The sequence below is a fragment of the Colobus angolensis genome, unplaced genomic scaffold (genome assembly GCF_000951035.1).
Source record: "Colobus angolensis palliatus isolate OR3802 unplaced genomic scaffold, Cang.pa_1.0 Scaffold153, whole genome shotgun sequence".
Lineage (NCBI taxonomy): Eukaryota > Metazoa > Chordata > Mammalia > Primates > Cercopithecidae > Colobus > Colobus angolensis.
In genome coordinates, this window is record NW_012114633.1 from 2,898,365 (window position 1) to 2,926,029 (window position 27,665).

Consider the following 27,665-nt stretch of genomic DNA (forward strand, 5'->3'; position numbering starts at 1 on the left):
AAGATGAGGCTCTGGACGCCCCGCGAGCGCTGGAGGCCCGGAGGCCGAGGACAGGAGCATGCCACCGGGGTCGCGCCACCGAAAGCTCTTCCGGCCTGGGCCAGCGTGCCCCAAGGCCGCGGGCGGAGGCTGGAGCAACTGGCCCAACTCTCCCTCCGCCCCGGGGAGGCGGGGTCTCCGCCTTTCCCGCGTTCGGGCCTCACCGCCCCCCTCCGCCTTCTCTGAGGCCCCGCGCCACTTCCGCTCCTCGCGGCGGAGCCGGTCCCCTAGGACACGGGGTCGCACGGAGCTGACCCCTAACGAAATGGGGCCGTGCCAGGGGCGGTGGTGGCTGCTGCTCTGGCTGCCGCTCTGGCTGCCGCCCCTGGCCACACTGCCAGTGCGCGGGGAGGCGGTGGCGGAGGCGTTGTCAGGTAACCTGGACGCGGCGGCGGCGGCGCGCGCGTGTGCGTGCGTGCTCGCTCCCAGGCTTCGCGGCTGCCCCGAGGGCGCGCCCTTTGGCCCGGGTGGCACCGCGAGGCCGATCCGGGTGGGCGCTCCCTTTTCTCGCTTTGGGGTCTCCTGGGCAGGCCCCGTCCGCCCTTCCTGTCTTCTTGGGCTTCTTTGGTCTCTCTCTTGGCAACTGGACATTTTGTAATTTTAGGACTAGAAGCAACCCTGCGATCCAGTCGCCCAATTCCCTCGTTTTACAGAAGCAACCTAAACTCAGAGAGGTTTTGATTTGCTAAAGGTGACACAGCTTGTCACTGGCACAGCTGACCGTAGTCTCCAGACTTTCAGCACAAGGCCTTTTTTGTACAGTACATCAATGCGTGTTGAAATCCTTGTTATTTCGCTATCTCGCATTCCTTTGGTCTCAAGACTGGAGAAGGTAACAGCTTCAGCTTCAGAATCGTAGCGAAAATTCTCCTGCCACTGACTGGCTGTTGTGACCTTGAGCGAGTAAACATAACGGGTCCCACGTGAGCCGCAGGTAATGAGACCTCACAAGGTTCTTGTGGTGTTGGTGTGCACAATGCCTGGCGCACAGGATGCAAGAACTGGTAGCGGCTGCTAGCGTTAGGGGCTCGCCACGGAGTGGGCTCAAGATGCTGGCACACTGGGGAAGGATCTGGGAAGGACACCTGGGGAAGTCAGAAACCCAGAGTTCCAACTCCAGACCTGCCGCTAACTTACCATGGGCTTCACATTTCTGTTTCTTTTTTTTTTTCCTCATAAAATCTTTTAAAAGATTTCCTGGATGCACTCTCTACCAATTCCTCTTCCTTGCTTTGGCTACCCTGGTTTCAAGGGAGGCTGCCAAGTGTATTCTTTTAGCTGGGCATGGCCCTCCCTCCTGTTATACCGCGGTTTTTTATCTAAGGATGAATGAGAGACTGGATGTTAATGAGGTCATCAGATTCTGCCACAGCTCCCAACTGAGGGAATCTTGCGGTGAGTTGTATGTTGAGGAACTGTTGGATTCCGGTTTTCATTGAACAGAAATTTTTTGAGTGTTCATTATGTGCTAGGCAGTGTTATAAGTGCTTTAGCTGCAGTATCTATCATATTTAATACCCATAGAAGCCCTATGGGGGAAGGCACCATTTTATACCCATTTTACAGATGAGAAAACAAAGGCTTGGTAGTAAGAAATACAACAATTTTATGCCGGTGAAAAATTAAAACACAAATCTGTCTAAGCAGGAAGGTTTCTGGGCATGGCAACAGTGAGAAAATTAGAAGTAGCCTTAGACCAGCACCCAGCACCTTGGGTTCTAGACCGCTCATTACCTTCAGCCACAACTTGTGGTAAAACCTTGGTCCAGGCACAGAGTCTTTATGAACCGTAGTTTTCTTTTGAGTAAAATGAAGATGTTTTTACTGAAGAGTTTTCAGTATTTTTCTCACCTCAGTAAACCTGGTGTTTAAGTTTTTATGTTACCGCATTTAGTGTAATAGTAACAGCTTGCTTCTTTGCTTTGTTAATCAAAGACACGCATAAATACTTATTGGAGCTTCTGTTCTGCCTGAGACAGGCAGGATGCCCACTGACTTGATAAAACTAGTCCACAGCTAAGAAGAATGGCAACTTCTGTAGCCTTACAGGGATGCCTGCCATTCCAGTAGGCTTTCCAATACGGACTGTGAAGCGCCCAGTATCTGGTGATGTGCCAATGACACTGTGTTGGCAGCCCTGGATTAGACTAGGCTTAAGAACCATTGCTGCTCTTTACAAGTCTATGGTTTCATGAGGACCCTGAGAGGAAACAGCTGGTACTTCGTTTAAGCAAGGGGCTTGGATTAGGTGATACTTAAGGTACCTTCCTGTTCTAAAATTTTGTCTTGAATAACACACCCTTCAATGGAATGGGGAACATTCAGACCAACACCAGCTTTCTGTAACTATTTGGAGGAAAGTCAGAGACAGTTGACACTGAGAGGAAGAGAAACTTCAAGAGTTTCAGCCAGTTAGTAAGGTCCCTAGAAACCATGTGTTGTCCTGAGATGAAGTTCAGGCCCTGGCAGTGGCTTTCCAGGCTTAAATCATGGTAACAGTCCATTTGAAATCACAGCTTTCAAATTCATCTGTGAAGATTTTGGCTTGAAGTTAAAGACCTGAGTGGGCATTAGTATGTACTAATTCCAGTTTCATTCTCACATTCTTGGAGAAATAAAAAGGTGAATATTCAGGTTAAAAAAAAAAAACTGAGGTTAACAGAATAGTTACCTTTATCACTTTGATGCCTCATGTTAACTCCTTTGAAAATGTGAATTTACAAAAAACAAATAGAAAAATCCTGAGTCCATTTGACTTCTCACAAGTTAAGACTTGTTCGTTTTTTGCTTTTCGTGTTTCCTACTCTTCTCCCTCCCCTTCCTTGCTCCCAAAGAAAAACAGTTATAGGGAAAATGGAGAAATTTGTCATATAATGTAGTAAGTGTTTATATTATGATTCCGTTCTAGTTTCATGTGAAGATGTTTTTTTTTCCCCATATGAGGGCCATGTCAGTTTTCAGGAGAACACTGGTGAGATATTTTTATGTTGGGAGTTAGATTCTGCTAAGATTTAAGGTGTTTGTGCTTTTTATTTTTAGCATATTCTGTAAGTAGGTTTAAGTACTACCTGCTCTTTTCTGATGTTTTGACTGAGGTGTTTTTTGTTTTTTGTTTTTTTCTGTGTATATGACTCAACTCTTTAACTTAAACATATACTTACATTTAGGAAAACTAATACATGACAAAAGTACTACAAAGAAGATAATTTTAATTAAAGTAGGTGATATGTAACTGTCCCTTTTTTATATTAGATATGTAATTCTAAAATTAGATTAATTGAATATTTATAAATTGAGTGGTATTTAAAGTGAACTAAGGAATCTTATCTCATTGGTTAAGGGAACCCTGACTTTCTGAATCCTTTGGTAATGTAAATAATTAATGCCTCCTGTAGCGTCTTAGTGATTTGGGCACAAGTATCCAGAAATATACTGTTCTCTAGAAGTCAGTATAATTGAAAGGATCAAGGGAGCCTGCTGAGGATTGCAAGAAGTTAAGGAAAATGATGCCCTTCCAGGCTTAGAAACCTGTCTTTCCATAGTAAGGATGGCATTCAGGGTTGATCCCACAGATACTCCTCAGTCCTTCGGAGTTGAGGCAAACCTGGGATAGCCTACAATTCCAGATCTTTCTCCTGATCTGATTCAGGCTTGAGGAAGTGATTACCTAGGTTATGGAGCACCTTCCAGGGTACAGACATATTAAATACCTCAGCCTCAAGTAGAAGCAGTAGCTTTCCCTAGGCAGGTATTGTTCCCTTTTGACCAAGTGATATTGTTAGATTTTTAAAAATTCCTAGAAATTCTGTTTCATTTCCTGGATTGCGTTGTAAGGGGATTGTTGTTTTTGTTCTAATTTTTAAATTTTTATTTATTTATTTTTGAGACTGGTTTATGAGACTGGCCAATTTTTGCGTTTTTGGTAAAGACAGGGTTTCACCATGTTGCCCAGGCTGATCTCAAATTCCTGGGCTCAAGTGATCCACCTGCCTTGGCCTCCCAAAGTGCTGGGATTACAGGCATGAGTCACAGCGCCCGGCCTGTTGTTGTTTTGATACATTTGCGTTTGCCTACATCTGCTACCAGCAGGTTCTATCCTAGTAGAATTAACCAGCAATAACTGGGGCCTCATGAATAAATGAAACCCGCAGACATGCAGGCGGCTTCATAGCCTTCAGTATCAGGGCGTACTCAGCGATAGAGTTCAAATAAGCAGTCAAACTGACTCTGTTTCCTATTTCCGCTGGACATGATTGAAACTGAGAGTTGAAATGGCTCTAGAAGAAGATTGCTAAAGGGCAGAGAGACCTAAGAAAGATAAAGCCTTTATAATCAATCTAAGATTGGAATATCTGTTCTCTCTAGGAAGGCGATGGGCCAGCTGTGATAACCAGTCTTGTGACAATCACTGTCTTTTGCCTAGTCCAATTAGCCCATGGCTTAATGAACTGACTTGAAGCTAGGCTTGTGGCTTCTTATGGCTGAATTTCTGATCCCTTACATATTTAGGAATTCCTATGTGAGTTGAGACTCATTCACCTCGGGAGAGAGGTGATAACAAAAAAAGGGCAGCCAGAGGACATGATGAAGCACTGCTACCTTGTCTGCGAAATCTCATGGATTGTGTAAATTCCACATCAGCTTCACCTCAAAAGCCAGAGGCCACTCTGGAGAATTCGAGGGAAAACACTGTTTGCAACATGCTTTTACTAGCGTGTCTATAGGTATGAACAGTCAGGACAACGTCTTTCCTTCTATGCTGTCTTTAATCTGGTTGAAGACTGAGGGGAAATGCAGAACAAGTTCTTTTCTTCTAACTGGCAGATCCCTTACACAGAATACACTGATGTATCATATATGAGTCAAATAAAAGAAGCTTAATCCCACCTATTCTTTCTGCCCTCCTCTATCCAGTGAGGGGCAAGAAGGTGGTCCCCAGCCCAGAGGATGTTAAGGGTTACAGTACTCAACCCTCTAGCTATGGCTGTATTGACCATGGGGTAGGGTAAGGGGGAAGTTCAGCCTGTGGCTTCCAGACTGGCCCTCATGCTTTGTGGGTTCTGTAGATGGGATGGCAATGGCACAGGCTGGCAAGGGCATCCTAATACGTCAGGTGGTTTCAAGGGAGGGCCAGAGTGCACCTCCTTTTATGGTGCTGACTAGCCCTGACCAGGCTCTTACAAAGATTGCCTGGACTTCCATTGGTAGGCCACATATGCCCAAATAACCCAGTAGTCCTCTCGAACCACAAGCTACACACAAAAGACAAATATTTAAGTTCTGGGGGTTACAGTAATAAACATGCAATGTCTCTGACTTCATGGAGAGACAGAGTATAAGCTAATAAATACATATGTAATATGAAGAAAAAAGAAAGCAGGTGGAAGTGGTTGGAGTGTGTTTGTTTAGATAGTGGAGTCAAAGAAGGCCTTTATGAGAAGGTAGCATTTGATAGAATACATCAGTGATTGGAAGGCATGAGCTCTGCCAAGATCTGGGAGAAGAAGGTTGCAGACTGAGGAAACTTTACATGGGGGTTGGCTGGCATCTTGAGGAAGGAGGGCCAGGTGTGGCTGGAGCAGCTGGGCTGGGAGGGAAAGTGGAGGAGGGAAGGTCATAGAGGCACTCAGGTCCCTGGAAGGGAGGGGGATTTTATTAATGGTGTAAAGGGAAGCCATTGGAGGGTTTTAAGCAGGTAAATGATGTGTTCCCATTCGTGTTTTTGTTTGTTTGTTTTTGGTTTTGTTGCTTTTTTTTGAGACAGGGTCTCACTCTGTCGCCCAGGCTGGAGTGCAGTGGCGCGATTTCAGCTCACTGCAGCCTTGCCTCCCAGGTTCAAGCGAGATTACAGGCATGAGCCAATCAATGTACCCGGGCCCCATTCATGTTTTTAAAAAGATCTGTTTGCTAATTGAAGGGTAGGTTGTAGAGGCAAATGTGGTGGTGAGGGGCAATTCTGGAAGTAGGGAGACCAGCTAGATAGAAGGCTATTATAATCATCCTACTGCAAGAGGAATGTGGCTTGGGTAAGAGAGAAGCATTTACTCCTGTGTTGAAACTGCAGTATACAATATACTTAAATTGCACCATCTTGCTCTTAAGAGCTGCAGATTTGGAATGATTTAGGAGACAGTCTTAGGACCAAGTGGAAAGAACCTTATTTTAAGAGAGCATTTGATTGCAAAACTCAGGCCCCACCAAAAGGCTTTTTCCTCAGACCATTAACAAAAGTGAACTGTTCTGTGGGAGCTGATTTAGCCCTTGGAGTAGCAGCACTCTCTAGGAGAAGAATTGCAGTGAAGGGCCCTTGGAGGCACCCACAAGAAAAGCCTCTCTAGCATCGAGCACATGGGTGGTAAAGAAAGACCTGTCTGGAAGTAGACATTCCTATCGTAGTTTGGGCTGCTGCTTCTGTGTCCCTGAGACTTCATGCTCTTCACCTGCCCTGCTGGAATGCACTCCCTTTCCAATGATGGGTAGGAATCCCTTTTATTTGAGGACTCCCAGTATAAAGTTCTCAACTCTAGCTGTGCTCAGAGACCCCCTGGGAGGCTGTGCAAAGGCAGAACATGGTAAGGTGAATCCAGAGACCTGATCCCCCCACCTCTGCTGCTCACTAGCTGGGAGCATTTAATGTGTTCTCATGTCTTCTCATTGCAGTTGCTCAGGGTCTTCCAGGTTATATACTACATTCCTTGACATTCATATTTTTTATAGGTAGCTGCCAGCCCTTTGATATCCCTGGGACAGCACCTCCGCCTATGCTGCCCTTGGCCAGAAGTCATTTGCATCTCAGATATATCAAAAAATGTGCCTCAGCATTGGTTGCTTTGTGTGCTCATAGCCTTGGTTGTGAATTCTCCTTTTGGCTCTTGTGCATGGAAACAGCATGGAGGAGCATATTTTTCATTTTTAGTATCCTGTATTTAACAGAGAGCCTCTAGAACAGTGGTCTTCAACCTTTTAGCAACAGGGACCAGTTTCATGGAAGACAATTTTTCCATGGGATAGGAGTAGGGTAGGGGGTGGTGTGGGGATGAAACTGGTCCACCTCAGATCATCAGGCATTAGATTCTCATAACAAGCTTGCAGCCTAGATCCCTAGCATGTGCAGTTCACTGTAGGGTTCATGCTGCTGTGAGAATCTCATGCCACTGCTGATCTGACAGGAGGTGGAGCTCAGGTGGCAATGATCACTCACCTCGCCCACCACTCACCTCCTGCAGCCCTGTTCCTAACAGACCATGGACTGGTCTTGGTCCTTGGCCCCAGGGTTGGGGACCCTTGCTCTAGAGGTTCATTCTTGTGGTTAACCTGGATTCTTGTATTTGTATCTTGGACTCAAACTCTGCAAATTTTTTGATATATTTAGAAACATATGCATTTCATCATAATGTGAAGAGTAAAGATGAATGATTTGACTGTCACAGTTGAATACACTGGGTCCTTGTGTAATTTTGCTGCTTCGTGTGGCCACTGGAGAACCCTCCCTTTTATGGAGTTGTATTTTGGGAGATGGCGAGCATTCCCAGGATCCTTTCCCGAAGTCTGTCTTCACTTTTCTCCAACTTAATGCTAAGGATATTTCAGGCCAGGACCAGGGACTTGTCTGAGCATATTCAGTATTATTCCCTACATGGATGTGATTGTTTACTAGTTGTTACTGGTTACTCAGTTCTTCCCCAACTTTGGTGTAGCAAGTTGTTCTAGCTTCGTTTCAGGTTTTTCAGGAGAAACAACTGACCACACTTTCCTTAAAGGAGTCGGGGGTTGGGCGTAAAGCCCATTTCTGTGTGTACCCATAAGTGTTCCTTGTTCCTGTTTCCTGTTGGACAGATGTGGAGGTGACACTCTATCTTGAATCCAGAAGAACTTACAACTTTCATTTCACTTCATTTCAAATCCAAATACAGCAGTGACCACAGAAGAAAATGAACATCATTACTTTCTAGTTTTCTTGTGGCATTTACATTAACCCTCTGTAACACAGAGGGTTAATATATATCTCTCTTTCTCTCAGTTATGTTGAGTTGTATTATATATTATATATAACATACATATATATTTAGGTATCTACATCTGTCTCCAGCCAAATTTCTCCTCGCTGGAGATGTGAAGATCTGTCCATCTTCACAGAATCCCACCAATGAAAACTCAGTATATCCAAAAGTGAACTCACCCCCACTTCCCTGTACCAACTTGCTTTTTCTCTAGTATTTCCTGTCTGAGTAAAGGGCCTCACTATCTCTCCACTTACCAGAAACCTTTACATCATCGTCTTGTTTTCCTTGATAAAATGAATCTGTAAAGCCTGTTGATTTCATTTCCTAGTCTGTTATTTCTCCCACCTCTCTTAGTCCATTTCTTGTTTAGATTGCTTCAGTGGCCTCCTTAGTGATTCTTCTGCTTTCAGTCTTCTTCTTTAATATTGCACACTACCTACAGAATATTCTTTCTAAAATACAAATGCGTTTCTGTCACTTCCTTATTGAGCTGGTATTCCCTGTTTGTTGCTGTAGGTCTATTCTCAGTCCTTCTTTTCTCCGCTTAGTGCCTGAAGCTAACCTCTGTGGACTGCAGTATATGGGCTTCTTTGCCGTCTGTCTTCCTGTTGGGTTTGGTTGATTCAGGGCACTGAGGGGACAGCAGGAGAGACAGGTTGAGGTACCCATACCTTCACCCTGCATTCCACGGGAGTCCCGGCAGTGACTGCATTCCTTTAGACTACTGTCCTCCTAGTTCCAATGACTCTAGTAACATGGGATCCTTCTTGCCATTTTGGAACTTGGGCTGCTGAAAGCTTCCTGCTGTTGTTGGTGCCTGAGAACTTCATAGTGCCTTACTGTTAGTGCCTTAAGCCTGTCCATATCTTTACTGAACTATTTTCAGTTAAATCCTTTTGAGTGTCAATGGTTTCTTGCTGAGACTGATACTTATCTAAAATCCTCCAGTGCTCTGCTTTCAAGATGGAGTCCACATGGTATAGTAGTAGTCATGGTTTACCACTCCAGCTACAGGTGTTCAAATGTCTTCTTGTATCCCTATACCTCCCATCCATGCTCCCTCACCAATATAAAAATCCAATATCTCTAAACTGAATTAATTCCATAATTTATCTCATCTTCATGATTCTGTACACACTTGCTGGTCCTGCCCACCCCCACTCCCACCTCCTAATTTTTGTCTTATTGCCTCTACCTCACCCTTCAGCCTTTACTCATATTTTTGTCTTTTCTGGGAAGGTGCCCATAATTCTGTCTTCTGCTTCAGAATTGAAGAAGTACTTGTTCTCTGCACTCTTATACTGCCCTCCAATGTCATAAATATTGACACTTGGGCTATAGTGTTTTCTGTTTGTCTCCTCCTTGGTTGGAAAGACTGAAGGACTATAATTATATAGGAGAATTTATTGGTCATAGAACGTTAAAACTGCTACTGTTACCTCCCTGAAAACTTTTTTTAAAAAAGAAGATTCTTGGCAATTAAACAGTTAGAAAATGTATTCCATTTTCCATCTCTCAGTTCGTAGGTGTAAAGCTTTGAAAGAAAAAGATTTAATTAGAACGTCTGAGTCAGACTGTTACTGCTACAATCAAAATTCCCAAGTGGAATGGAAATACATATGGTCAACTATGCAGGTAAGGGCCTACTTTTAAATCATGTCTTAGGGACAGAGAATTACCATGTTCTAGGGACAGGAAATGTACCATTTCAGGAATAGAAAGTATTTTTGGTATGACACAGGTCTGTGTATTACTATGAGAGCTGACTTGAGGATCACACATAGTGGTTCAATGGGTGGGCAGTGTGAGAAGAGGGCACTAACTCCTTCTTACTCTCCCTCAGCCCCTCCCAAGCCACTCCCAATGAATATACTATCTAAACATATACAGCATATCTGGTGTTCAGGCAGTCTAAAGACAACATGTTCCTCCTACTTTCTAAAATTGCTATCCAAAGCCCCTCCAAATAGAAATTCTGGAATAACCACTGAACCCAAATATGGCCAAGATAGCAGTTGCTCTCAATTGCCTAGTACTTTCTTTCATTCAGCATTTAACAAATATTTATTGAGCACCTATTAAGTGCCAGGAACTATTTCTGGGCTCCTAGGATACATCAATGAACAAAATAGATCCCTGCCATTGTGGATATTTACATTATCTAGGGTGGGGAATAGTAAACAATAAATGTAATAGAGATTAAAATGGTAAAACTAGTAAGTACTATGAAAAAACAAAATGTAGAGTAATATCAGTGGGATGAGAGAAGTGGGAGCAAATTGGCTAGGGTAGTTCTCATTGAGAAGGTTACTTTTGAGAAAGATTTCAGTGGAGTGAGTTACCCAAGAAGGTACTGGGGGGAAGGGTGTTCAAGGCTGAGAGAATAGCTGGAACATTGTATCAGCAAGCATTTGATGTAGATTGATACCATTGCTGATAATATGTACTACTTTGATCACATGGTTAAGGTAGTGTTTGTCAGGTTCTTCCACTAAAATTAGTATTTCTTCCCTTTAATGAATATTTTGAGGTGATAATTTGAGACTGTGTAGAAAACCTCTTCCTCATCAAACTTTCTTCCCTTAGTTTATCATTCATTGATGATGCTTTACTGAATCAATAATCATGATGATGTTTATCAGATGTTGATTTTTCTATATCCATTCTATTTTTTTTTTTTTTTTGTGAGACCGGGACTCACTCCAGTTGCCCAAACTGAAGTGCATTGGTGCGATCTTGGTTCATTGCAGCCTCAACTTCCCGGGCTCAGGCGATTCTCCCACCTCAGCCTTTCAAGTAGCTGGGACTACTTGTAGTTTTAGTAGAGACGGGGTTTTGCCATGTTGCCCATGAGTCCATGAACTGCTGGACTCAAGCAATCTGCCTGCCTTAGCCTCCCAGAGTGTTGGGATTATAGGTGCAAGCCGCTGCGCCTGGCATCATTATTCCATTTACATTCATTGACATTCTACTATAAGGAAGAGATTTTCCTCCTCCCATTTATTTATATCCATGTAGTCTCATACATTGCCAATTATTTCAGGAAACTACAATCCATTACTCTCATTATTTATTTTGATACTCAAATTGTCCTAGATTTAGCCAGTCAGAGCCCCTTCAACTAGCTCCTGTGTCCTTCTGCCATGTGCCTAGCATTTTTGAGCACTACTTTACTTTCTAACAAACAAGATGTTCTAGACTTGTATAATATCATAGACTCAGCTCTGGAATCATACATTTTTTTCAAGGAACAGTCAACATTAGGTGTGTTCATTGCTACTGGCATATCGTCATGTGTGTACACACACATACATACCCATACACCTGCACAAACATCTATATCTACCTATTAGAAACTGTGAGTTCTGAGATCTCCAATACCACAGGGTTCATGCTAGTTTTCCACTTTTCGTATTTGTAATTCCCTTCTCTGATAATGAGAAACTTGGTTCCCATTTCCTCAAATATATTTATTTATTTGCCTAATCCCAGAATACACTAAAAGTAGTTTCAGAATTGCAAAGTCATACCATTGCAAAACACAAACCTAATAACAGGAGTTCAGTATTTATTTATAGCGTTTTTTTTTTTAATCTTTTTCTGAGGTTGTGTATTTTAGGTTAATTCATCCCAGTCCACTCCCCCTTCAGTATGGTTATACTATTCATTCAAAATATAGTTTGTTTTTATTTGTTTCAATTTCAGGGTTTTCCCCCATCCTGGTCAATTTTATCATTTTTATTTTTATTTTTTTAGTTTGTTGACAAAAAGTCACTCTATAAAACATTTGAAGAGATTTATTCTGAGCCAAATATGAGTGACCAGTGGCCTGTGACACATCCCTCAGATTCTGAGAACACGTGCCCAAGATGGTCAAGGCACAGCTTGGTTTTACACATTTTAAGGAGATATGAGACATTAATCAAATACATTTAAGGTATACATTAGTTAGGTCCAGAAAGGTGGGACAACTGGAAGCAGAGAGGGGTGCAGTGTTCCAGGTTATAGGTAGATTTTAAAATTTTCTGATTGGCAATTGGTTGAAAGAGTTATTATCAATAGAAAAGAATGTCTGCATTATCATAAGTAATTGTGGAGACCAAAGTTTTATCATGGAGATGAAGCCTCCAGGTAGCAGGCTTCAGAGAGAATAGAGTATAAGTGCTTCTTGTCAGACTTAAGGTCTGTATTAATATTAAATGCTGGTTGGTTTTTCCTGAATTCCAAAAGGGAGGAGGGCACAATGAGGCATGTCCAACCCCTGCTTCCTGGCATAGCCTGAACCAATTTTTCAGGTTAACTTTGGAGTGCCCTGGCCGAGAAGAGGGTTTCATTCAGATGGTAGGCAGGGTCGGGGTGCTAGAATTTTATTTTTGGTTTACAAGATTTGTTTGCCTTTTTATTTTCAGAAAAGACCATAGTGGGTTTTTTAAATGAGATTTTGTTTTAAATATTTTAAAAAACCTTTTTAATTTTTAATTTTTTAGATTTGGGGGTACATGTGCAGGTTTGTCACATGGATATATTGTGTAATGCTGGGGTTTGGGCTCTACTGAACCCATCCCCCAAATAGTGACCATAGTACCCAATCAGTAGATTTTTCAACCCTTGCTCCTCTCCCTCCCAACCACCTTTTGAAGTCCTCAGTTGTCTGTTGTTTCCATCTTTATGTCTGTATTATTATCATTATTTATGAGTATCTACAACATTAATATGGCTTAAAAGTTAAAACTGTATACAAAGGTATTTTCAGAGAAGTGTCACTTTCCCTCCTCCCTCTATTAATTCCTATCCAACCCTTGTAGACAATCAGTTTAAGTAGTTTCTGGTATATCTTTCCTGTGTCTTTTTTTTGCAAAAGTAATTAGCAGTGCATATTTATATAGATGGTGCCTAAAGCCATGAAACTGAGTGAGTTTCGATGGAGAAGAGAAGAGGAGCAGTGGCTAAGCCTGGGTCAGTCATATATTAAGAATTCAGGGAGAAGGAAGGAGCCAGCAGAGGAGAAACACAAGGAGCAACAGTGAAGAAGGAGATGTCCTGGAAGCCCTGGGGAGAAGTGTAACGAGGAGAAGGGAATAACCAGCAGTGCCAAGTGCTGTTGACAGGTCAAATAAGATGACTGAGAATTAATTGGGCATTTCAGTTAGCAACATGGAAGCACCAGTGACCTTGTCAGGGCAGCCTTTTGGGAATGAAATCCTGATTGAAGTGAGAATGGAAGGAGAGGAACTAGAGACTGCAGGCACAGGCAGCTTTTTAAAGGAATTTTATTGCAACAGGGAGCAAAGAAATAGGTGGTAGCTGGAGGGAAAAGTGGAGTCCACAGAAGGTTGTTTTTTCTTTTTTAAATGTACGTATGCTGAGAGAAAGGATCTCGTAGAGAGGGAAGAAGTGCTGCTGGGATGTCCTTGAGTAGGCAAACATGGATAGGATCCCATGCCCAAGTCGGGACTTGCCTTTATGGAGCCTGCATATTTCCTCTGGAGGAAATTTCCTCCCCACAGGCAGGAAGCGGAGCATGTGCCTGCAGGTGCTGACAGGTAGGTGGCTTTGCAGATAGGAGCTGGTGGACATTCACTTCTGATTTCTTCCATTTTCAGTGAAGTAGGAAGGATCAACAGCTGAGAAGAGGATGGGGAGGAGTTGTTGAGTATTGAGGAAGAAGTTGTGAAATCCTTTATTGCAGAGGGTAGAAGAATGAGTGAATAGTAATATGTGGTATGAATGACTGCAGCTTTCATGTCCCTCTCTGAGTTCACAGTCATGGATTTGAAGTGAGACCAGTGTGCATTTCTCCAGCACACTGGTGATGCAAATGCAGGAGTAGAATGGTGGAGAGTTGGATTTTGTAAGTGAGCATGACAAAGCAAGAGGGGTGCAAAGGAGTCAAGGGTATGTGCCAGGGAATGGTGTGTAATAATTGATGATGGGGTTTCGCTGGCTAAAAAGAGATTGAGGATATTAACAGGGTAAGGAGCAGAAGAAGAGAAGGATGTTCAGATCCTTGGTGGGGTTGGGGCACTAGATGGGTACACTGGAAAGATAGGAGATGGTGGTCACACAGTGAGATGCATGAAACAAGATATATGGAGGGGCTGCAGTCTGGTACTAACAAGTTCTGGGATATGGCCATGGAGTCATGAGCTGAGGTAGGGAGGACAAGAGCATAAGAGGAAAGGAATCCCAGGAACTGAGAGGCCAGGATACTGGAAGGATTGGTGTGTATATTGTATACACTGAAATACCTAAGAAGAATGACAGGAAATAGTATTGGAGAGAGAGCAACAGTGAGCCAGGAGCCAGGAGCCAAAGTCAAAGAGAAATGTGGGGGTTGGTAGATAGATAGTGGGTGTTATTGCCTGATGACTGAGATTCAGAGCTGGTGCTCTTACTCCCCTTTCAGGTTGCCCTACTCTTAGAAAAAGAAAACGAATAGAGAGAAGAATGGACAAAGGCAGCAGCAAAATTGTCATTTAATGACCACTGGGTTATCACCATCGGCTTGTAGCTAGTGCTTTGTTGTATGATGTGAATAGGACCTGAGGTTGGGATATTGTCCTTCAGTAGGCATGGTGAGAGAAGCATGAATTACAGATGCTCAGCTGATCCAGAGAAAGGAAGTGCTTTTTCTTAATCACAGTAGAAAATGGTACAGATATAAACCCTATTTTCAAACCATGCCTACTCACATATTTTGCCACTGATCACAGGCATACTTCAGAGATAATGTGACTGTGGGTTTGGTTCCAGAACACTGCAATAAAACAAATACCCCATAAAGCAAGTCACACAAATTTTTTGGTTTCCTAGTACCTATAAAAGTTATGTTTACACTATACTGTTATCCTGTTAAGGGTGCAATAGCATTATATCTTTTAAAAAAAACCCTACATACCTTAATTTAAGAAACAGTTCATTGCTGAAACATGCTGACACAAAGACATGAAGTGAGCACATGCTGTTGAAAAAATGGTGCCAGTAGACATGCCCGACAGAGTTGCCACAAAGCTTTCATTTGTAAGAAATGCACTATCTGCAAAGCAGTGTAGTAAAACAATAAAATGGGTATGCCTGTACATTCTTCTCATCCTTTTTAATGTCTCTTGGCCACAATAACTTGCTAGAAGAGGGACTTAAATCAGCCACAGCTTGTGGGGAGAAGCATTCACTTTCAATAATGTCTGTGGTTCAGTGTGTGTTTGGACTAAATACAAATCTGCTGAATCTACCTCTGGGATCAGAACATAGAACGCTACCCTTAGCATTTGAGTATTCTTTGCTTAGCTGACCTTGAGTTCTCTTTACTCCTTTGCTCATGTTTTTAAGAAGCTTATAAGAAGTTTTGGCCAGACGCAGTGGCTCACGCCTGTAATCCCAGCACTTTGGGAGGCTGAAGCAGGCAAATTGCTTGAGTCTAGGAGTTCAAGACCAGCCTGGGCAACATGGTGAAAACCCATCTCTATAAAAAATACAGAAATTAGCTGGGCAGGTGGCATGTGCCTCTGGTCCCAGCTACTTGGGAGGCTGAGGTGGGAGGGTCACCTGAGCCCTAGAGGTACAGGTTGCAGCGAGCAGAGATGCACTCCATTCTGGGCAACAGAGAGAGACCCTATCTCCAAAACAACAACAAAGAGAAGTTATTCTGTTTATGGATTTGTTTGTTCTTGTTTTACAGGTGAAAATTACCAGTTCAGGCCTGTTCAGAATTGTATATATCACAGAAAGACATAATTGCCAATATCCAGAAAGCATTCTATCTTTTATCAAATGTGTGATTCATAACTTTTGGATACCAAAAGAATCTAATGAAATAACCATAATCGTCAATCCATATGGAGAGACTGTGTGCTTTTCTGTGGAGCCTGTCAAGAAGATATTTAACTATATGATACATGTGAATCGAAACAGTAAGTCCAATTTTATTATACTTGACTTTCTGGATTCAGTTTTTCTGGAGTAACTTTTCAATAAATTGACTTTTTTTTCTTTTACCAACATTACATTGATAAAAAATCTTTTTGTTATGTGTTTGTCTTTTTAACTCCAGTCATGGATTTCAAACTCTTCCTTGTGTTTGTGGCAGGAGTTTTTCTTTCCTTTTATGCAGAGACCCTGAGTCAGTAAGTATTCCTTTTTATATTTTTAATTTTGTGAATAAAAAGGGGTTTAGATCATTTTTGACCACATGCTAAGTATTTTCACATTATTGTGCATTTTGTAGTGCATACTTTAGGTTTTGCAAATAGGTCTGAAGATGGTGTTGAAAAGGCCTTTGAAAACAGTAACAGTTATTTGTATAGCGTGATATGTATATGTTACAAAGTGCTTTCACGTATTTTATGTATTAACATATTTTATTAGATCCTGATAATAACTATGCAAGCTCTGTATTATTGTTCTCATTTTATAGATGAGAAAAGCAACATCCTTCATCACACTATTAGCTCTTATCAAGGCTGGAGATTTGTTCCCTGGTTTTCTGGTCCACACACCTTGCTCTGTTACATTAGAGCTGCCTCCTAGATTTATGGCCCTGATACAGAAGGCTGAATATAGCAAATATCTGACTCTTAGAGAAACATATTATCATTTTCTTTTTTGTTACTGACATAGTCTCATCTGAGAAACATATTATTCTGATGTTTTGTTTCTTGGAATTCTCTCATGAGAAAGAAATCTTTTTTCAATATTTTATTCTTAGCTTGTGGATTCTAGGTTAGTACCCAACACTCGTCAGCTGTTCTTAACATTGTTCATTTTGAAGTTTTTCCTTATAGTGTTACCAAGTGTGTTTAATGTCATCCATGAACTTTATAAGCCAGATGATGCATACATAGCATGCAGAATAAAGCCTGGACTCCGAGGAGCTGGGTTGTAATCCTTAATCCTCCGGTGAACAGATACTGACTTAAGGAAGATTTTTTAACTTCTTGGTGCCTTTTCTCCTTTCTAAAACCTGGACAAGTGCCTGCTACATGATAGGTATTTAGTAATTATTGTCTGATCAGATCCTGAATATGAAAAATAACTCAGACATTCTGGTTTGAGTTAGTAGCAAGCAACTTACCATAAATTTCAAGTACCCATTTTGTTTTTTAAGAGTATAGGATATAATGAGAGCTGCCATCTGAGTTTTTTGTTCTTAGTATTATTTGTGACCAACGTTGCCAGGTTAAACATGATTTTCATACTCAAAGTGCTGTTTGGCATTTAAATGGCTTGTATCTGCTTATCTTGACAGAAGCCCTACTTTCTATTACTCCTCGGGAACTGTGCTAGGTGTTCTAATGACATTAGTCTTTGTCTTGCTGTTGGTGAAACGATTCATTCCGAAGGTAGGCATACTATGTGTAAATGAGTAAAAAATGGAAATCGTGATCTTACAGACATGAAAAATTAATCAAAATTAATTCACATTATGATAGGTTCTAATTTAAACTATATTTCTTCATTATGTAAACTGGCTCTAAAACGTATCTTTTTCTAGAGTTCCTGATTTTATTTATTGCTATATGTAGTATTAAGTTTTGGTGCTACTTTTTTTGAGACCATTTTGCTTTCTAGGTAATATGTTTTTCTTGAGTGATAGGAAGCTATTTCTATATTGAGTGAAAATTTCTATTATCTTTATAGAACTGGGAATCTCATGATGCTGAACCATTGGGGCCTTGAATAACAGCACTGCTACATCTGGGAATTTCTTTATTATTATTAGTTCCCCAATCCACCATCTTCCTTTATTTTTATTTATTTATTTATTTTTTTGAGACAGTCTTGCTCTGTTGCCCAGGCTGGAGTTTAGTGGCATGATCTTGGCTCACTGCAGCCTCTGCCTCCCACCTCAGCCTGCCAAGTAGCTGGGACTACAGGCACACACCACCATGCCCAGCTAATTTTTGTATTTTTTGTAGAGACAGGATTTCACCATGTTGCCCAGGCTGGTCTTGAACTACTGAGCTCTGGCCATCTGCCTGCCTTGGCCTCCCAAAGTGCTGCAATTACAGGCGTGAGCCACCGTGTCCAGCCAGACCTTCAATAAAATAACACACTGAACTTAGTTGGGGATAAATAAATAATTCAGGATGGTGGTGTTGCAGTTACACTGATTAAAGTTTACAACACCAGCATTATTTTGAGATAAATTTATTCTTTATAGCAGTGCTTCTCCAACTTCAGTGTACATGCAAGCCACGTGGGAATCTTGTTGAAATGCGGGTTCTGATTCAGCAGTCTGCGGTGGCGCCTAGGACTCTGTCAACCCAGCAAGCTCCTGTGATGCCGGTGTTGCTGACTTGCGGACCACACCTTAAGACCCTAGGGAGTTTCTTAAATTGACTTCAATTCAGTGTGATGTAGGAGTTTCTAATACAAAAGGTTTATTTGTTTGCTTTTATTTTTATGAGAGTGAATGAACGAAAAAATGTGTCATTTATTTTCTTCCACACACAGTATAGCACCTTTTGGGCTCTAATGGTTGGTTGTTGGTTTGCTTCAGTTTATGTTGTGTGCCAGTTGATGGAAGATCTGAAGTGGCTGTGGTATGAAAACAGGATATATGTATTAGGTAGGTAAATAGAAAAACAATACACTCTGTGATTGGTAAAACTGAGATGTACAACTAGAGGCCTTCTTTTGATAGATGTTTCTCTCCAACATCTAAATTTTCATTTTGAACTAAGGAAAGGTGCTACTAAAAATAATATTTTGTTTATTTTATTCCCATTGTTGGTGATTTCAGTTTAGATCTCATTTTAGATGATTTCCCTATGACATGTTTCTTAGTTTTCTATAGTAATGATCAAAAGAGGAAAAAAAAGTGTTTGTCCCTTTTGAAGGCACATGCTTCTGAATTGTGGTTAAGCTCTAATCACATCTAACTTGTAATGTAAAAGCTTCTCTGAAAAGCAACTGTTTATTTCTTTCTCTCAAGTATTCGGTAGGAAAGGTGAGAAATCCTAAATATAAATGACTAATGAAAACTTGGCTTTTCAGACACAGAGAGGCTAAGAAACCATTTATTTTCCTTATTTTTCGTTACAAAATACATGTTTTTATTGTTCATTTTAACGAGAAAATAATGGACAATGAGAGAATGAATTTTCTCTTCACCTTTAGCACCACATTTCTCACATAAGTTCACTTCCCTCAAAAGAAAAGCAATTTTTTTGTTTTACTTGAAAACTGTGTATTTTTAGCTCATTCTTCTTTTTGTGCCTCTTTTAAATTACAGATATCATGGTATGCTCTCCTGAATACTGCACTATTCATCTCTAAAAAACAAGAGCCTTTTCCTATATAATCTGTTAATTATTATCTGAAAAATAATTACATAAAATCATCTATTACCCAGGCCATGATAAAATTTCCCATTCTTGATGGCTTATATAAACTAGGATATGGTCCAGAACCACATTTAGTATCTGTTTTGTCCTGTAAATTGCTTTTAATCCATAGCAGTTTTTTTTTTCATCATAGTGATATGCTAAAGAGACCAAGCTTGTCCTATAGAATGTCCACCTTCTAGATTTATCTGATGACCCCTTTATGGTAGAATTTAACATGTTCTTCTCTTCTGCGTATTTTCTGTAAACTGGAAATTAGACCTCAAGGCTTGGTTAGATATAAATTAAACACTTAAGATAGAATACCTAAGACGTGATGGGCACTTCACCTTGAATCATACCCAGAGACACAGCATAGCTTATAGTCTCACCATCATAATGATGAGACTGAACATTGGATTCAGAGGATGACTCCCTCCACTGTAAAATTACCTTTTCCTTTTATGACTAGAAGGTAAAAATAAAAAATAGGGTTTGTAGCCAATGGTCACATACAACTATGACTTCTTCCTGGCCAAAGTAACCATGATAACATTTTAATCCAGCAAAGGTGCTGGACTAAAATACAGACTTATATATAAGTCTTATATATCATCATAATAATGAGTGTACATCCCAAATTATTGTGAAAGTCAGCCTAGTATCTCATATGGAAGGAATAACACCCTATGTGCATTTTTCAACCTTACTTTGTGGGGAAAAAAAAACAAAAATTAAGGTTCTCTAATAGTTTTTACCTTTAAGTCAAGGCTCTGCCAGCTTTTTCACATAATGTCTCAAATTCAAATTTATATTATTTTACCTCTTCCACTTTTCCAGGCTATGTCTTGATAGTTGGATTTTTCAGCTTTGTTGTTTGTTACAAGCATGGGCCCCTTGCAGATGACAGGAGCAGAAGTCTTCTGATGTGGACACTACGACTCCTCTCCCTGGTTCTGGTCTATGCTGGTGTGGCCGTGCCTCAGTTTGCCTATGCAGCCATAATCCTCCTCATGTCCTCTTGGAGTCTGCACTACCCACTGAGAGCATTCAGTTATATGAGGTGGTATGTATTATTTTTTCCCCCAGCAAATTTGACATTTTGAGCTCTGGTTTTATTATTTGGGAGAGTTTTTGCACACATCATGTTAATCTCATAATTACATTTGATCTGGAGATTTCATTCTGAGCAAGATTGGGGGTGGAGGGGGAAGAGAGCTCCAAGCGTCTGATCCTATCTTCATGGCTAGTCTTCATTAATCGTTCAGAGCTGTACCACCAATTACCAGGTAATTAGAGCTCACTCAGAATTCACTAGAGTCAGTGACAGAAGTACCTGGACTCTGGGTTACCTAAAATATCTTCTTTTATTCAACATTTTCTTTAATTAGAGCCAAAGACTACTTTAGTGCTATCAGCTGTCCTTATGAGATACGAATTAGGAAACAGAAATGAATCATAAATGATTGAAAGGTATTATTTGCATTTAGAACTTTCTTTTCTCTTAGGTTTTAAGTTAAGGCTTACGGCCTTTGAAGTATAAAAAGAAAAATGAAGTTACCTCTATTGTCACAGCTTTGTTATGTTTCTCTTCAGTCATTGAGTCTCAGCAGCTGTTTTCACGTCAGGTGCACAGATGGAGATGGTTCTTGCCCTTGAGGAATACTTGCTAGACATCAGCATACATTTCTATCTCTTTTAAGTATTAAAATAGAGACTTGCCCAGGGACCAAGGGTATATAGAGAAAGCCAGGAGAGCTTTCCTGGAGGAGATACTACTATGCTGAATCTTAAAGAATGAATTAAAATAACCAGATGAATAAACACGGAGGGCTTTCCTGATAGAGAGAAACCCCAGTTTGGTACCATCAGGAGGCAGGCAGTGTTGTCAGTGCAGCAGACAAGGTGGGCATGGGCCAGATGCATGGCAGCTACGCTAAGCAATCTAGTCCAGTCCTGTACACAGTGGGGTTTAACCGTGAGACATTTTAGTTAGTCCTCTGACTGTTGCCTGTATAGCAGTTATCAAACCAGTTGCTTAGGACCCAGGCAGATACTATGGTGAGTGATGCTGAGCAGGAGTAAGGCAGCAGTAACCAGGAGGAGTGTGGGAAATTCTGCAAAGCAACCTCATTGAAAACGGGGCTGTTAACAGCTTGAGCTGATTGCGTTCGTGTGGGAATATGAGTCCTGTATTGCCAGATCTGCTGGTTTTCTAGAAAAACTGGAAGTGGGAATTACGATTAGAATGTGAAATCTTAGCATTTTAAAATGTTGGCATTTAAAAATAAAAATAATTAAAAATAAAAATACATTGGACAAACAAAAATCACAGCAGAGACCATAAATACTCATTGACCCGTGGGATGTGGCCCATCTGTCTTCTGGCACAGCAGGCGGATGCAAAGGAGAGGTCCCTGTGGCAGGAGAACAGTTATCAGACATCACAGTGGTCCAGGCGAGAGATGATGAAGGCCTAGGGTAGGACCATGAGACCAAGGCTAGAAGAGGGAGTGAATAAATGTTCAAGAGGTAAAATTGGCTGTGAGGAAGGACACTATGGTGACTGGTAGTTTATGGAACTGGTGACTGTGTGTGTGTGGCAATATCACAGGGTTAAAATTGCACCAGTGACAGGACAGGGAGCCCACACAGAAGATGCTGGTGGGGCTGAAAGGCAGCAGGGCAGGGTCGGAGGGTTGATGCTGACTGGGTCTCTCTTTGCCCTATCTGCCCGAGGCAGACAGTGAATGGGAACACCAGTCTTCTGTCAGTGAGGCTGGGCCCCCAACATCTTCTAGGTCCCTGGCCCTTTGCCAGGCTTGTGGCCTGAGGAACTCAGGATAAAGTTCCTTCTTCCTTCTCTTTAACCCTCTAACTCCCTGCCAAGAGCAAAGTGTGTTCTGCACAATGGTTCTTTTGTGCACTAGCTGTGTTCTATAATAATCAAAATATACTATAACTTCTTCAACTTAAAATTTTGCTAGTGAGTAATTATATAAAGAACTAGGGAATGAAACAGGAACTTACAGGCTAAATAACACAACAGAGAAATAATACCTTGATTTTGTATAGTACTTTCTCGTTGCAAAGAGCTGTTTACTTTTAATAGTATATAGTAACTACTCTTTTGATTATCCTTATTGAACACCTATTATAGGCCACTTACAGTGCTAAGCACCCTACACCAAATATCTCATTTAACCTGTACAGTGACCTATGAAGTAGATATTATTGCTTTTATTTTTATTTTTTTCATATGAGCAAAGTGAGGCTCTGAACTGTTAAGGAATTCCCCAAGTTTGTATAGTGAATAAACCTCAAAGCCAGGACTGTGTCCAGGTCTTCTGGCTCAGCATCCAGGGTTTTTCCTCCAGGGAAACTATGCACAGGTATTCAGAAAAGGAGAAAGAAATTATGTCACTGGTTCCTTTATCTAGCTCATCAACTGTGAGATATTTAAAAGATAATAGATTTATTCAGTCCCAACCCTCAAGAAAAAAAAAATATATATATATAGAAATATATATTATATAAATATAATATTCAAATAATTGTGATGTTCATTTATATTTGGAAATCTCAGGTTAAATTTAAAATCACCCCAAAATATTTTTTAAAACTCATTATAAATAAAACAAATGTTTTAGGCCGGGCACGGTGGCTCACGCCTATAATCCCAGCACTTTGGGAGGCCAAGCTGGGTAGATCATGAGGTCAAGAGTTTGAGACCAGCCTAACCAACATGGTGAAACCCTGTCTCTACTAAAAAATACAAAAATTAGCCAGGTGTGGTGGCATGCGTCTGTAATCCCAGCTACTCAGGAGGGTGAGGCAGGAGAATTGCTCAAATCCCAGGCAGAGGTTGCAGTGAGCCAAGATTGCACCATGGCACTCCAGCCTGGGTGACAGAGCGAGACTCTGTCTCAAAAAAATAAAATAAAATAAATAAATAAATAAATAAATAAAGTTTTTAAAACCTTATTATTGTTACTATTTTTATGAGATTCTTAGATTCCTAAATTTTTAGGTCCCTACATTTTATGAGATTTAGGATTTTCTTGGTTGGAAAAAGAAAGTTCTAATCATGATCTGCTTGTCATGTAATAAAGGAAGAATTACTATAAATTTTGTACAATATTTGCTCTTTCTCTCTAGGATTAGTCAGAATCACCACCACTAGGTGGAAGTGATATCCCACAAATCCTCCCAGGTTCTTGGTGTGGAGAGTAAATGGTCAATGTTCTAGAGGGTCTGCATAAAAGGACATCTCAAAAGCTTGCTTCTATTAGTGCCTAATAAAATAAACAGGCCAAGCATTAAAAAAAAAAAACAGGCTTTTAATTGCCTGTGTGATTAGAAATCACCGAGGAAGAAAAATACAATTAACATCTGTATCAGAAATTAATTCTCAAATGCCTTAGGACATTATTTATGATAGTTCAGGAAATGGGGAAATGTACCATTAGGCCCAAACTGCATGTTCTGTATACCTCAGTAATGATAACAGCAATAAAAAAATATAGATATGATATGGAGGAAGTTAAGAAGTATTATTACTGTTACAATCTAAGAAATGTATTTTTGTACATCTTAAGGATTGAATTAGGTAGTAATCCTGCAACCACATGCCACGTTTTAGGAAAATAAAGCAGTGGTTTACGTCGAAAGAGCTGGTGGTGAAGTATCTTACGGAAGACGAGTATAGGGAGCAAGCTGATGCTGAAACGAACAGCGCTCTGGAGGAGCTGCGCCGGGCCTGCCGAAAACCCGACTTCCCCTCGTGGCTGGTGGTCTCCAGACTCCACACTCCTAGAAAGTAAGTCCTGCTCTGCTGCTTGGACCATAGTTTAGTTGAGAATGATTTTAAAAATAATATGATGGTTTGGTACAGGCACTTCAGGGTGGAAATAGACTACTTCCTTGGATAACAGATGATGTGGAAGTTGTTAGAGGTCCCTTTTCTCAGTACTGTGACTTTGCACAGTAGAACTGCTGATGTCAGAATAAATATTTATCTGATGTTTTATAGGGAAGGCTATAAACATAACTTCCTTATGTTTACAGGGAAGGGAAGATGGAATAGGATGTGTGACCTGCTTCTCATCCTATTGGTGGGGAACATCTTTTTTTGGTTTTGTTTTGCGTTTTTCTTTAGACAGAGTCTCGCTCTGTTGTCCAGGCTGGAGTGCAATGGTGCTATCTCAGCTCACTGCAACCTCCGCCTCCCGGGTTCATGCCATTCTTCTGCCTCAGCCTTCTGAGTAGCTGGGATTACAAGGTGCACGCCACCATGCCTGGCTAAGTTTTGTATTTTCAGTAGAGATGGGGTTTCACCATGTTGGTCAGGCTGGTCTCTTAACTCCTGACCTTGTGATCTGTCTGCCTTGGCCTCCCAGAGTGCTGGGATTACAGGCGTGAGCCACCACGCCCAGCTGGAAAATCATTTTTAAAGTTCACTAAGAAAGACGTCTGTCCCAACATTTTTCCTTATTGCTTTCTCTTCCTCATAACTTTATCCAAATAACAGTGCCCTCAAATTAAAGATGGAAGGGGGAAAGCATTTGACACAAAATAATGAATAATAATAAATTCAAACTAATAAAAAATTGAGACAAGAAAGAATTAGAAAACAGGAGTGGGTACATTTGGCTCACGTAGTGCTTATACATCTGCCCTGCTTCTCTGCCCTTTCCATGAATAGCTGTCTTTAGAGGGATCACATAAGCCATTCCCATTTTTACACCCACTGGGTAAATACCACCCTCTACTGATGCAAAGTCAAATTTAATTAAAGGGGATAAATAGCAAGGGAACATGTTATCTTTCAAATAAACCTTCCTGAGATAACATTATTTAAAACAAAAAACTTATTAGATTTGCAGACTTTGTTCTTGGAGGAAGCCACTTGTCACCTGAAGAAATCAGTCTGCATGAAGAGCAGTATGGCCTTGGGGGTGCCTTCTTGGAAGAGCAGCTCTTTAACACGAGTACTGCCTGACATGTGACCTTCAAGTTGACTTCATTCTGGACAAGAAAGTGGGCAAAGGGCAGGGATTCGATTAAAGTTAGGCAGAACTGTTCTAGTGAACAGTGGCAAAACATCTGCTGTGGAGAAAAACAAGTCATTCTGGAAAGGAAAACTAACCCATTTTGAAGATAACTTAGCATTCTTGGTGAGTTCTGCTATTTACTGTACTGTAGGTGGATACCAAGATTCTGTGACAGCCACTACCACCTTCCTTGAATGAAGGCTTTCATTAGGAACAGGGGAATGGCGATTGTTCTTCAAGGGGCTAGTAAGCATGAACAGGTGCTTTGTCGACAGCAGGGCCCTAAATCCGCTCTTAATCCCCTGAACCTGTGTCAGAAGACTCTGCAATACTCTTCCTATATTTCATCAGTATAAGTCCTAAAAGAGACCTGAGACATGCTGGACCAGTGTTTTCCAAAGTACAGCTCACAGGATACTACCGAGCGTTGGTCAGTAAAGGTATTCTGAGGTCAGCTAAGATTGATATAAAGTTAAACTAATGTATTTCAGTACCTCTCAGAGTCATTCATAATGCTCATGTGCACTGTCAATCTCCCAAAGAGGAGAAAGTGTGTGCTGCAGTTTCTTGCTTAATTTGACCACAGGACTCTTTTTCATGAGATTAATATTCCTTGGAATACATGTTTGGAAAGTGCTAATGGCGGTGGAATTGAGCTCTGGAGAGGTTAAATAACTTGTGCAAGACCACACTGAGATGCAGCACTGGTAGAAATCCAGCCCTGGTGTATCCTTTGACTCAGGTAGATAAGATCTTCAGGTGCAAGCTTAGGAGCCATCTTCCAAAGCCATGGGCCTCACAATGTTGGTGGCTTTACTTTTTATTTTTCAATAATGGCCAACTTGCTATTTAACTGTGATAAAGGGAAATGTTTCTTAAGACATTTTAAAGTTTTTTATACACACATAAGATTTTTATATACATACATAAGGATTAGATACTATGATTACTTTTTTTTTTTTGTATTTTGAAATTGAAGGCATTTAACCTCTTGTGACATTTTGAATTGACTGATCCATTTAAAAAATTGTTTAGCTATATGTGTTTATAACAGTTTCTTACAAAACAATTTTTTTCTTGAGTCATGATATTAAACTCCAGAGTGAAATGAGGGGCTATGAGCTTTGACCCTGAGGAAAGAAGGCCAAAACATAGATCTGAGAAAAGATTCGAACATGGCAAGACAATCTCAGGGTTAAGATGTTGCTTAGTTGATTCTGAGAATCAAAATCAGGCTTTTCTTCCTGTGATGGGATCATAAAAATCTTTTTATCAGGACAAGGGTTATGGGGGAAGGATAGACAGAATTTTGGCACTGCTGCTTTCCTGAGCCAAATTTAGTAGTTTTTCTAAATCATCAAAAAAGAGCATGACTATCCATCTGGAACTTTCTAGATTGATTTTCAAATGCTAGTTCCTCTTTGAAGTATTTACAGGTCTGTTTTGCCAGACATCTTTTCATACTAGGAACTTTGTTTTTTTGTAATATCCACTAAAGTTCATCTGCCTTTATATAGACTTGGATTTTTAAAGAACCAAAGGTTGTATTTGCCATTCAGATTTATGGTAACTATTTTATGAGTAAATAGAAGTTTGAACATTTTTCTTATGGTTTACTCTGTTTTTATAATTATATTTATTGGTGACATAAATGTATCAGATGTATCAGTGCCTGTGCTCACCAAGTTTGTCTCCTAAGAGGCAGTTTGTGTGGTACAACATATGCGTATGAGTAAATAACACATAAACAATCTGCTGGGGCTGCCAGGTATGTCCCAGCCAGGACAGCCACTGGGCCAGGGGGAAGAGGTACTGCCGAGGGAAGGAAGCAGCTCTTCATGGGCAGCTAGCCAGGTGTAACCATCACAATAAGAACAGCCAAAGAGAGAAGAACAGCAGCAGTCCTCCAGGATATTGTTTTCCATGTTTATTTTTAGAAGAAATCATAGGTTTGTCAGTTTCTGCTTTGTGACTACTGTGAGAAGCTAAACAATTAAAAGCATTACTTGTGATATTTTTAGTGTATTTATGTTGTTTTCATTTGATTTGGGAGTATATTATAGTACTGATCACAATTCTAATCCCCATCAAGCAATGTACAGATAACTCTTGTAAGAAATGTTTCCCTCCTTTCTTTCCTCCCTTCTCTTCTCTTTCTCCCTCACCTCCTCTCTCCTCTCCTCCTCCCTTTTTAAAGTCCTTTGAACAGTTTAAACGACCACTAAATAAAATGGCTCTGCCCTTCA

The 27,665-nt window shown here is 40.8% G+C and overlaps 1 protein-coding gene across 1 annotated transcript; it reads left to right on the plus strand.

Moving 5' to 3' along the window:
* On the plus strand, positions 1-27,665 carry TMEM194B (transmembrane protein 194B). The gene is made up of 9 exons (XM_011936441.1): positions 1-413; positions 9,562-9,677; positions 15,721-15,952; positions 16,093-16,165; positions 17,287-17,380; positions 18,495-18,609; positions 20,207-20,432; positions 24,009-24,185; positions 25,244-27,665. Exons 1-9 carry the CDS (start codon positions 59-61, stop codon positions 25,365-25,367), a joined length of 1,512 nt encoding a protein of 503 aa, XP_011791831.1. The 5' UTR covers positions 1-58; the 3' UTR covers positions 25,368-27,665.